At 48.3% G+C, this 11417-nt stretch overlaps 3 protein-coding genes and 1 non-coding gene across 4 annotated transcripts; 2 read left to right on the forward strand and 2 right to left on the reverse strand.

Moving 5' to 3' along the window:
- Positions 1-244: 244 nt before the first annotated feature.
- LOC121598591 (cyclic nucleotide-gated cation channel beta-3) lies at positions 245-4990 on the forward strand. The gene is made up of 6 exons (XM_041925644.1): positions 245-1718; positions 1782-1966; positions 2054-2439; positions 2505-2654; positions 2722-2806; positions 2878-4990. The coding sequence occupies exons 1-6, from the start codon at positions 709-711 to the stop codon at positions 4179-4181; spliced, it is 3120 nt and encodes a 1039-aa protein (XP_041781578.1). The 5' UTR covers positions 245-708; the 3' UTR covers positions 4182-4990.
- Positions 4991-5454: 464 nt separating this feature from the next.
- Positions 5455-6528, forward strand: LOC121598597. Its single transcript, XM_041925650.1, has 4 exons — positions 5455-5606; positions 5690-5746; positions 5834-5992; positions 6337-6528. The coding sequence occupies exons 1-4, from the start codon at positions 5603-5605 to the stop codon at positions 6444-6446; spliced, it is 330 nt and encodes a 109-aa protein (XP_041781584.1). The 5' UTR covers positions 5455-5602; the 3' UTR covers positions 6447-6528.
- Positions 6529-8174: 1646 nt separating this feature from the next.
- Positions 8175-9006, reverse strand: LOC121599428. Its single transcript, XM_041927222.1, has one exon. It carries the CDS (start codon positions 8895-8897, stop codon positions 8280-8282), a length of 618 nt encoding a protein of 205 aa, XP_041783156.1. The 5' UTR covers positions 8898-9006; the 3' UTR covers positions 8175-8279.
- A 1122-nt stretch (positions 9007-10128) lies between these two features.
- Positions 10129-10201, reverse strand: Trnaf-gaa. The gene has a single exon. It is a non-coding gene; the product is annotated as a tRNA-Phe (tRNA).
- Between the last annotated feature and the right edge of the window lie 1216 nt (positions 10202-11417).

An 11417-nucleotide genomic window follows, 5' to 3' on the forward strand; every position in this document is an offset into this window, starting at 1 on the left:
AGCACTCGTAAAAACTTGTTTGTCCACCAATTTTGTTACGTTTCGCGCAAAAGAATGTAAACAAAACAGTCCCCCGTCCACACGTGTCTCCGCCGCCGCAGCTTTGCCGGAATTCAGTTACGTTTTGCCCAAACACATGCAACGTGCGGTCTCTTGGTCATGCGCAAAACACGTTTCATACGTTTCGTGTATGAGCAGCAAGAAAAAACACATCTTATCCTTTCTGCCAGTGACCTGACAGTCAGACACACAGGACATTGCGAAGGGAACGTTTCCCGTAGAAACGGAGTATCGTCTTACATCGTATTAAACAAGGATAATTATAGCAAACTCCCTGCGAGCAAGTTCCCCGATATCGATTTTTGTTGTTCAGTTTTACTGCGAACGGTCCTCCAAATTGCGAATTGTAGTTCCAAAATCGACATTCCGAGCGTGACTCGGCAGGTGGTGGCCCCTAAACAGCGTAATTAATATTCTGGCAGCAGGTGCCGCTGTCTTGGAACGCCCGTACCATACGGTGGTGCACGAGCAATCGGTAACTTGATGGCCATATAGAGTGTGCTTGCCGTCATCGTCACGGCCATCAACGCATCTCGCTGAGGCCTGAGTGAGCGAGCGAGTGAGTGCACACGCGTGGAGGGAGACACGGAGTAATGCAGCATAGTTCTGCGTCTAGCCGTTAGTCAGTCGCACCTCGGACGTTCCACGATGTCGTCGTCCGCCTCCGGGGCGTCGTTCGCTGTCGAGCAGGTGAATCGTTCGCGGTCGGAAACAGTCCTCTCGCTGGACGGTGGTTGGCCACCGCCAAGGTCGCCGTTTGCGGGCTGGAGTGGACGAGTAGGCAACAGTCCGTACGGTGGAGCGCCCAGGTTCGGTTCCCGTCCCGCCCTGCCGGCCTGGGTGAGTGGTTCCAGCGGGGCGCTACCGCGGGCCGGCAGCCGGGACGAGGTGAAGCTGCACAAAAGTCTGGAAGAAATCTCCAAGGACATACGCGAGCTGGAAGACTTTATCAGCGTGACGGAGGACATACTGCGGCGGGAGCGGGAAGAGGACGAGCAGCTCACGCTGCGGGAACGCCAGCGCAAGGCGGCCGAGCGTACCATGGCGCTGATACGCAGCAAGTGCAGCCCGACGAAGAAGTGCTTCAACCGGGTCACCAGAACGTCGCCCGACGGTCCGCGCAAGGTGCTGCTGCGCTCACCGACGTACAAGGTGAACATTACGCAAAAGCGGCGCATTAAATCGTTCAGCCCGAAGGGGGCTGGGTACAAGTCGAAACTGTACTTTCGCAACGGCAAGATCGGGTGCCAGGAGGCGGAGAATGCGGTTTCGAATCTGCGCAGCACGCACGAGCTGGTAAAGCGGATCATCAACGACGAGAGCAATATGCTGGTGAAGCTGGAGCATCAGCACTACACGACGGCGGAGCAGGATGGGCTGGAGTCGCGCTCCAGCTCGGCGGACACGCCGGTAGAGAGCTTGCAGATGTGCGTCACGGAATCGGCCGGCACGTCGCTGTGTGAGGATGAGGTGCCGGCAGCAGGGGTGGCAGCTTCACAGCCATTAGCACTTCAACAAGAAGCCGTTTCGATGGTTCCGGGTGGTGTTTCGAGTGGGTTTAATGGGGAAGTAAGGCAACGCCACGTGGATGATGGCGAGCACATTGAGAGCGCGAATGGAATCTCCATGGAACCGCTGGAGGATAGACGAAATTCTGAGTAAGTAACCGAGGGTTTTTAATGATTTCTAGAAGCACTGAGAAGGATTCCCCCCACCAACAGCTGCCCCTCCGAGACGATGCCAACGAGTGGGAATGACTTTGTAACCGTCCGATTGCGCCACCTGGCAAACCGTTTCTCGGAGCGTACGCGAAAGATGCGCAGGAAGCTCGAGATTCCGCCGACACCGTCCAGCAGTGCCAGTGCACCCTCAACGGCACCTTCCATGCAGAAGCACAGCGTAAACCGTAAGTTATACGCTCTCTCAGATACCCATCGGAACATAATAAGCTAATGTCCCCTTTTTCCCGGCGTTTCACATATACACCAACAAGAGCGCACGATACAAAACTCAGCCTTAACGCTTCAGTCAGCTACCGAGACGCCCGGTTGTAGCCACTATCTGTTCTGTCCCATCTTTTGCTGCGGCGGGCGCAGTGATAATGTGCTCGACCCGCAGGGCAAGTTCTACATCGCCTGGCTGTTTATCGTGTCGCTGTCGTTCCTGTACAACGCGTGGGTCATACCGTTGCGGTCGTCCTTTCCGTACCAAACACCAGAAAACACCAAGTACTGGATCGCGATGGACATCTGTGCGGATGTGATCTATCTGCTGGACATACTGTTCGTCAAGCATCGGCTGATGTACCTGTACGAGGGGTTCTGGGTGAAGGATAAGAATCTGACGCGCAAGAACTATATGCGCAAGCTGCAGTTTAAGGTAAGCCTGGAAGGCACTAAATTCGTAGGACTTTGGAGTTTACTTTGCTAACTTACCACTTTCAGATGGATCTGCTTGCACTGGTTCCGTTGGATCTGCTGTATCTTCGCTTCGGGACCGAGCACGTGGTGTTCCGCGCACCAAGACTGCTCAAGATACAGAGCTTTTGGGAGTTTTTCAAGCTGATCGATCGGGTTATCTCATCACCACACATTGTAAGTCACGCAGGATCTTGATTGTAGTTCGGAAATAGATCTGCTAGAAGCATCTCTTCTCTTCCAGATTCGTGTAGTGAAGACACTGACCTACATGTTGTACATGATACATCTGACAGCCTGCGCCTACTACGCATACAGCGCGTACCAAGGTATTCTTCAAAACAAACACACTTCAACTCCAACCAACAATGCCTACTTCTTGCTCTTCTTCCCATTCTAGGGCTCGGTTCAAATCGGTGGGTTTTCAACAACAAGGGCCATGCGTACGTCCGATGCTTCGCGTTCGCCACCAAAACGGCCACATCGATTGGTAAAAATCCAAAACCGGAGAAGGAGGGCGAACTGATGTTCATGACCGCTGCCTGGCTGATGGGTGTGTTTGTGTTTGCGCTGCTTATCGGCCAGATACGGGACATCATAGCGACGGCTACACGCTCCAAATCCGAATACAAGCAGCTGGTCGACGAAACTCTGGAGTACATGCGACGCCTCAACCTGCCGACCGATCTGCAGCGCCGTGTCAAGATGTGGTTCACCTTCACCTGGGAGCAGCAAAAGTGTCTGGACGAGACGCACATCATGGACGCGCTGCCCGCTAACCTAAAGACGGACATTGCCATCTCGGTGCACATTCAAACCCTCTCCAAAGTGCAGCTGTTTGCCGACTGTGAGGAAGCGTTGCTGCGCGAGCTGGTACTGAAGCTACGCTCCGTCACCTTCCTTCCCGGGGATTACGTGTGCCGCAAGGGTGAAGTCGGCAAAGAGATGTACATCGTGAAAACGGGCCAAGTGCAGGTGATGGGTGGCCCCCGGAACGATGTAGTGCTAGCGACACTGTACGAAGGATCCGTGTTCGGGGAGATCAGTCTGCTCGCGATCAATGGAGCGGAGGGGAACCGCCGCACGGCGGACGTACGATCGAAGGGATTCTCCAACCTGTTTGTGCTGTCCAAATCGGACCTAAACGAAGCGATTGTGTACTACCCGAACGCGCAGGCCATTTTGAAGAAGCGCGCAAAGAGCTTGATGCGCAAGAATGCGGCGCGGGAGAAGGCAGAATCGCAGCAAAGCATCGACACGAAGGGTAGCGAGGTGGATGTGGTCATCCGGAATCCGCCCGATCCCGCCTCACCGAAGCTGCTGAAAACGGTGATCCAGGCGTTGCCGCAGGAGTCGGCCGCCGTTCAGCTGCTGATGCAGGGTTTCAAGATGGTGGAGGCGCCGGTGGAGGATGCCGAGCCGGAAGAGCCCCAAAGCCCCGAAGTTGGTGGTGAGAGGGTGTTGGAGAAGGAAGTGCACGAACCGGATACGGCATCGGTGGGCAGTGTGGAGGTGAGGCATACGACCGAGGTGCAGATTGAGAATGAAAAGAACGTCGAGCTGCCGTGCGATTTGGTGTACAGCATCAAGAAGGAGCTGATGGAGAACAATAGCTACATCAATCTGACCGATGCGGAGAAGTACAAGCTGCTGCACGAGCTTTCCAAGGATGAGTACGAGGATCAGGAAAAGTCGCCCGTTTGAATTCCTGCTGCAATGTCTAACGATCTGCTTTATGATCTGCTTCTTCTCACTAGCTCGTATGGAGAATATGACCACGTATTTTAATGTTCCAACCTAACAAACAATGTGATGTTTTATATCCCCTCTGTTGAAGGCCCTTTAGAATATGCCGCTTGAAACTTAAGCGTTAGGTCACTACAAAGTTAATTGAAGAAACCGCATAACGAAGTGTCCGAAGAATCCCCTTGCCATCGGGCACCATAGGTGCGCCTAATAACAGCATTGACCACTCTCATCGCTTGGATGTGTTTTGCGTATCGTAAAATCAATGCTAAGGTCTCCGCGGCGTCCTCCACCATTGTGCGCATGCATGTCGCGTGCATACTGCAGGCGCAATAAATTAGCTCGCGCACATACACGCACGGGAGAGCGTGTGCGCCTTTGGCGTAAGCGACGGAAACGTGATCGACCGACTGATGGCCGATATCTTCGATTCGAATCAACAGACACACGCACACTCACAGAGTATGACCGATGCCTTGGAGGAGGAGGGAATGCATTCGAGTTGGCCTTTGGGTATGTTAAAATAGTGGCGCTTTAGCGGAAGCGGTGTGCCGTTGGATGATTGATAACCGTTTTTTAATGTCGGATGTTGTTGTTTTCCTATGTGTGTACCTTTACTTTGCCAAAGGCGGCTTTGGATAGAGAATATTGTTAGAATACATGTTTGGATGTACTTGACTCACTTACTTGTGCCACAAAAACACATACACACATAGAAACACAGTCTATAAGATTGTTAAATAAACTTGTGACTTTATAAAACGACATTCAAATGGGTTCGTTTACAATCGCGGCTGTACGAGGGTATGGCGGCAGAGGGTCCTGAAGGTTGAGCGAAGCAAGGAATGATTTTATTGGCCTTTGCGTTGAAACTCCCATTCGCCATCGATGAACGCACGTTTGATGCGTTCAAACGGTGGTAGAAAACCAGTTTTGGATTTAACGATCGTATGGATCACGTGCAGGTAAACGGGGCTTTGATGATGGAAGAATATTTATGATATGGGAGGATTTTACATAAACTTATTGGCAGGTATATAGAGTTTTCTTCTCTTTACGGTTCTACAAAGTCATACCATAAATCAACATTTGTTCCGTGTGAAGTTTTGATCTCCGTAAGAGCTCTGTTTTGACCAAGACAGTGTAAATTCCATTCCCATAGTTCTCCCTTCGCCAACAAGATGCGAAACTCGAGCTGCCGGGGTGGGGGTTAACGATTGTTAAAGTGCGTTACAGCAACAAGTTATCTCCACGCGTCTTGTGAACCGGTCGACCGATCAGTTCATCTGTAACCGTTCGCCGATTGTGACTTGTTTGGATTTGGCGTCTTAATCTGCGCGTTGTGAAATAAACACAAGATCATCTCAAACAACATCAAAATGGGTAGGAATGTGGGGTTTTAGAGAAGAGTTTGTATTGTGGAAGCATATGAATATTAACTCCCCTTAATCGTCTATCCATGACAGCAAAACTTATGGTAGTTGCCCTGGCCCTTGCGCTGTGCGTCGTGCTTGTGAGTGCTTGTAAGTGTGCTTTGAAACCGTTTCAATCCTAATTGCATCCTTGTGCAATAATGTTCCCTTTATCTCTTCGAAACACTACACCACCAGCTGGCGATGAGTGTCCACTCGCGTCCAAAGTTGGCTCCTGCTCACCGACCTGCCTGACCGATCGGGACTGTGCCGACATCGGTGGCAAGTGCTGCTCCAACGCCTGCAATCGCAAATCCTGCGTCGAGCGAAGCAAACTGAAGCAGGGCAGCAACAAGTGTAAGTATAAAGCGCCGCTCCTACATTATGACCCACATTTGCTTGCAATGTCCACCAGCGTGCTGATTATAACGACGCACGCTTTGTGCACGCTTCATAACCGAAGTTGACGAGATTGACCGGTTAGGGCTACATATCTAAAAATATCACACTGTCTATTGGTATTTGGAATTATGTTTTCTTCTATGCTTTACACACTCGTTCTATTGTGTGTTTCAATGTATCTAAAGATTGGCACTTCAGTTCAGGGCTGCTCATTAATCACGGTCCTCTCCGTTATGGTTATCTTGCACGTTTTCTTTATTACTATTCCACCGGTTTTATTGTTGCTGCGTCGGCTCCAGATGGTTCCAACTCCGGTTCGGGCTCGTACTGTGGCAGCACCAAGTGCAACTCGTTCGAGAAGTGTGGCGTCGATCCATCCTCCAAGAAGCCAAAGTGTGTCCGTGCGTAATGGAAGCGAGAAGCACGGGGTGGGGTGTGAAATGATTAGCTTATAACAAGCAAAATAAATAAACTATTAAATTTTGAAGGCATTTGCGAGTGGGTGTTGTGTTGAGTTGTGGTGAACGTAGAAATTGCACAGGTAGGTGTAAACCGCAGTTAATCGTGTGAGGCATCTCCTCAATAACAATTAACGCTTGACATTCTCAAGACCTGCACCGATCGGACCTTCAACTCCAATTAGGATACGGTCGATATCTCGTACATTATCCCTCAACCGTCATCTCAATGCTTGTAAAGTTGTTTATCGTCATGTCTGAGCGCAACTTCAATGACTAATTATACTATACCGTCGATCGCACAGCAGAACTATCCATACATTCAATTGAGTGTGTTGCAAACACTCACTTATTTGCTGCCTGGATAAACTCTGCACACACGGACAGTTTTATGACTGTTTACAACCTAAACGCACTTCGTTAAGTAAGCAGCTTCGTTTGATGACTCAAGACAACAAGAGTACGGCAGGCATACCGGTTTCAGCATGGATTCGTTCGATGCATCTGGTCGATTCAATTAATATTATTTATAAGAATATAAGAATAAAGAGAAAAAAATCAATATTATCTTCTATTTACAAATTATTAATTTGTATTAAATACTTCGATCAGCATTAACAATAACATAATGCAGACTGTTGTTGAGAACCAATCAATATAACGCAATTCTCTGCTGGGCATGCATGTAATGTCTTTAACCACATAACTTCCCGGCGATCTACATAGGGCATAGGACTCATGGGACGACTCTTAAGGACTCTAGGAATTTCAATGACTTGTATAAGGATAAATGTAGTAAGGATTCCATTGGAGAATTCTCTCCCCATATGAAAGAAATAATTTGTTCTGCAGCAGGTAGATTCGAAACACTTTTCAAACTGACGAAAACTATTTACATTCAATAAGCCACATAAATGCTTTGTACTTATCTAACTACATAATCAAATCCTACCCCTTTCTCCGAATTTGATTATTAACCATTTTAGCATACGTAGGACAGACTATCCTGCTATTGGTAAATCAATAATTAACTGAAAGCCAAGCCCACTAGTGATACAGGCAGGCCTTGACTGATAACGGTTGTTGTTCCAAATTTGTGCATTGAAAACAAGGCTTTTAGGAGAAAATGTGTTATCTCTAACAATTGTTTACGGACTGTGTATGTTAAATAGTATTATTCTCGCGAGAAGCAGTTATTTATTTACACTAGAAAGTAGAATATACAGAGAAGAATATAAGAAAAAAGAAGAATTTACAAGTAAAATGGTGTAAGGCAATTTGAAATGATTAGATTGACATGAAAAGATCTTCTTAATATCATCATCTCTTTAAGCATTTCGATTCATCCTCTATCATCTGGCAAGCTTGTGTACGAATACGCATACGAAGAAGAATTCCGCAGTCATCCAATAAGAAAATTGAATAAACACTTCTACACATGTATTATTTTGTTAAGCATCTAAAGTTGAAGCTTACCAATGTCGAAGAAAATAAAAATCTTTCGATTTCTCAAAGGTACGAGCACTAGTTTGTCACATCACCTCTAGATGGATCCAAATTTGTGAGCAAAATCAAGTTTGGTAATATAATTGCGGATATCCCAAACAGGTCTTACGTGCGAAATTATTTAAAAAAAATCTCTCCATTCTATAGCACAAACTACAAAAAAAAACATCATTCCATTTGTTCATAAATAACAGCCTGATCTTTTATTGCATTCAACGATAACCGGAGCCGTGAGACGATCATAACAGCACGCAAACATTGCCCGCTTTTCCGCTTTCCTACTTCTTCTCTTCGTCCGACGCAACTGGATCCTCTTCCGGTTGCTCCTCCTCCGATGACGCAGCTGCCTCCTCGGACGATGCCGCCACACCTTTGCGCTGCGGTTTGGCAATATCGTCGGCAGTGATCGAGTACGAACCGGTCAGCGAAGATGACACGTCCGCCTTGCCGTGCGGATCGACCTGCGGTCCGTTACCGATCGGGATGTTAATCTCCTTCACCACACGGTAGCCCTTGTCGTCCGCTTCGTAGTGGACGGTACGCTTGAAGAACCCGTCGCTGTACGAGTACATGCCCTTCAGCGACAGCCCGTTGCGTTCCTCCTGGCGCATGATGGCATGATCGTTGATCGTATCGTTCACGGACGTATCGTACGCGTACTGAGCCGACTTGGCTTGGATCTTCTCCAACGATTCCTCACTAGCGGACTCCTGGGAAGCGGCTTCCTGGGAAGATGCCACTGCTTCCGCACTTGCTCGCTCTTCCGGTTCCGGTGCGGCCAACCGAGCCTTGGCAAAGGGGAACTTTTTCTGCGGAGCACTTTGAACTACGCTGGTGGCAAACACCAGAACTACCAGCACCAGGGCGGAACAGCGCACTGTAGCCTGTGACACCATCTTATCGAGCTACACACTGGGCAGGAATGGAAAGAGATATTCGCAAAACGGCAGCCAAGCTGGGACTAACTTTGCCACTTTTCCAGACTGACCTATTTATAATGCATCTTTTCGTGGATGCGCACAAGCTGGAGCAGAACATGGACGATCAGGTTTTTGTTGTTGGTGCTGTTCGTCTTCTGCCCCACCGGTAATGTCCGGCAGTAATCTCGACCCGGTTTGGCTGGACACCGGCAGAAAGAACAAGTTTCGCTTTCTACGGCATCCCCCGGCAGGGGGGGGACTCGTGAGACAAGAATGCAAGAACGCGACTGGTTCGATGAACCTGTGTTGGTGAGGTGCTGGCTTTTCCCGAACGCAGCCTGACCCAAGAGACGGAGGTCCTCATCGCCGACGGTCTCGGTCGAGGTCATCTAGCATTTCTAGTACTACGCGACGTGCCGCGGGACGTGAAGATAACAACCACTTTGGTGAATTGCTGAGAAGGCGATTCTCAGATTCTCACCAACGGGGTTGTCGTCGGGGTGGATGTTGCGCATAATGAAGGTGGCGATGATCGTTAGTGTGCATAAATTACACACTGTGGTGGCAAAGGTATGCACAGAACCGGGGCGACTTAAAAGCACAGAAAGTAAAGTTGATAAAGAACGCACAACTCTCGGCATGTGGAAACGAGTTCTGGTGAAGCCATTAGTGCATAGGAATTAGGTTGTTTTTTAGAGTGTCAGTCTGCTTTTGCACAAACGAGAGTGACAGCTTGAACTATGCTGGTTACAGATGGTAGTTGCTAACGCATAAATCTAAATAAGACACCGGTTAACCTAACGACAGCAGAAGATTCTTTATTGCATCTCTTCTTTGGTCTCTTTTGAGCAGAATCAACGCTACCACGGTTCAATGGTAAGGTTTTGCACAGTCCAGCGAACATAAACGGCACAAGAAGCAGTCAATGACACATGCTGCGACCAAAGGTGCTAATTATCGGTAATTCAATTATGATTTCCACACGGACATGGTACTCTTTTTAATGTGACTATAATTGAAAGTGAATATGAATATTCAATAGAATATTTGCATATTTCAGTAAGACAATTAAAAAGCAAAAGAAAAAGAGAAGTCACCCCTCAACAATTCTTCTTCTCCACATGGTTTTCCGTTCTCTCTCCTGGAGCAGGAGAGGGAGAGAGAAATGTGTAGGATAAGAGTTGAGAGAGCGACCCGTCCCATTGTGTGCCGAAACCCGGGATTGAACCGGGGACCTTTAGATCTTCAGTCTAACGCTCTCCCAACTGAGCTATTTCGGCTAGATAGTAGGAAGCATTCATAAATACGTTTGGATCGACACGCTCCCTTTGGAGAGCGTAGTAAGCGTTGCAGTAAATAAAACCCTTGTGTAGAGTAAGTGCAAGGCATTATCACACACGTTGCACGCTTGCAAGCGTACTCACCACACCAACCGTGCTGCTTATTATCAGTACAGTCGATGCTTACCAACGCTAGCCTGAGGGTGTCACGAATTTTTATATTCTCGTTTAAGCGGAAGAAAGCGAATTATGCTTTGCATAACGCTTATGCTTGGATTGCACCTTCGCTGTAACAGTAACCCTTGAAGGTATATGTGAGTGAATCGAACGGTGTTACTGCTCTTCGAATGTTAAGATTTTTCGTAAACAGCGGGGTAATCTATTCGTATAAGGTCAGATCGAGTAGAATTGGAACATAAACAAAGTGTGCAAAGGAGCACTGTACACTGTTATCAGCACTGCTGCTGTGGAAGGGTTTATTGTGTGCGCTGTGCTCTATTCGTCGCTCGCCAATCGTCGTTCGAGCGAGACGTCGTCCTTGACATCACACTTTTGCATACTGTTGATTTTTGCCGCTCTTTCCTTTCCGTCACCGTCTTTGACATCCGTGGTCCCCCGTTTTGCTATGGAATATTGAAATTTAAACTGACGGCCTTTGCGGGTCTATCCACAGCAAACCCAACGTGTTTGGTTCGCGGGCAGAGGTGTCAGCGAAAGAGAGAGGGTTCCGTTCGAAGGATAGTGTCCGTGACTTTCAACTTCAATTTCGCCGACTGCGGAGGTCACTTGTTAGTCAAAACCCCCGAGGGTTTTTGTACTTCTTTTTCCCCTATTTTTGCTAACAAATTTGGCAACAATCAGCTCGATCGATTCATCGATATCGAGCGATGCGAATTTAAAAGCGATTGAAAAAAATCAACAACTGCACCGCTCTGCACCCTTGCTTTTGTTGAAACATGGTGCGGTTAGACCGTCCTACTTCATGGCAAGCGATAAAACCACCAGTACCTCCTTGAAGAGCATTTAAAAAGCAATAAGGATAAATTTACGTTGAAGTTCTGTCCGCCTCCCCTCCCCCGGCCACGAGTGCTCCCAATATGCAGCCCCAACAAAGCCACATAACTTATTTAGCCCGCAAAACGCAATAGAACGTCTTACCCGTTCTAACAGCACCACAGCGGGTCCATGTTTGTCGAAACTATCGGCCCCGCAAGAA

The sequence above is a fragment of the Anopheles merus genome, chromosome 3L, assembly GCF_017562075.2.
Source record: "Anopheles merus strain MAF chromosome 3L, AmerM5.1, whole genome shotgun sequence".
Classification (NCBI taxonomy): Eukaryota; Metazoa; Arthropoda; class Insecta; order Diptera; family Culicidae; genus Anopheles; species Anopheles merus.

Excerpts from the sequence above, each read along its gene's own strand:
- LOC121598597 (XM_041925650.1), top strand. Across the intron at positions 5,747-5,833 it reads CGTCGTGCTTGTGAGTGCTT|CTGGCGATGAGTGTCCACTC; the intron begins GTAAGTGTGCTT and ends CTACACCACCAG. Across the intron at positions 5,993-6,336 it reads GAAGCAGGGCAGCAACAAGT|ATGGTTCCAACTCCGGTTCG; the intron begins GTAAGTATAAAG and ends CGTCGGCTCCAG.
- LOC121599428 (XM_041927222.1), bottom strand. The coding sequence starts at position 8,897 with ATGGTGTCACAGGCTACAGTGCGCTGTTCCGCCCTGGTGCTGGTAGTT.
- LOC121598591 (XM_041925644.1), top strand. The coding sequence starts at position 709 with ATGTCGTCGTCCGCCTCCGGGGCGTCGTTCGCTGTCGAGCAGGTGAAT. Across the intron at positions 1,967-2,053 it reads GCAGAAGCACAGCGTAAACC|AGCGCACGATACAAAACTCA; the intron begins GTAAGTTATACG and ends TACACCAACAAG. Across the intron at positions 2,807-2,877 it reads CGCATACAGCGCGTACCAAG|GGCTCGGTTCAAATCGGTGG; the intron begins GTATTCTTCAAA and ends TTCCCATTCTAG.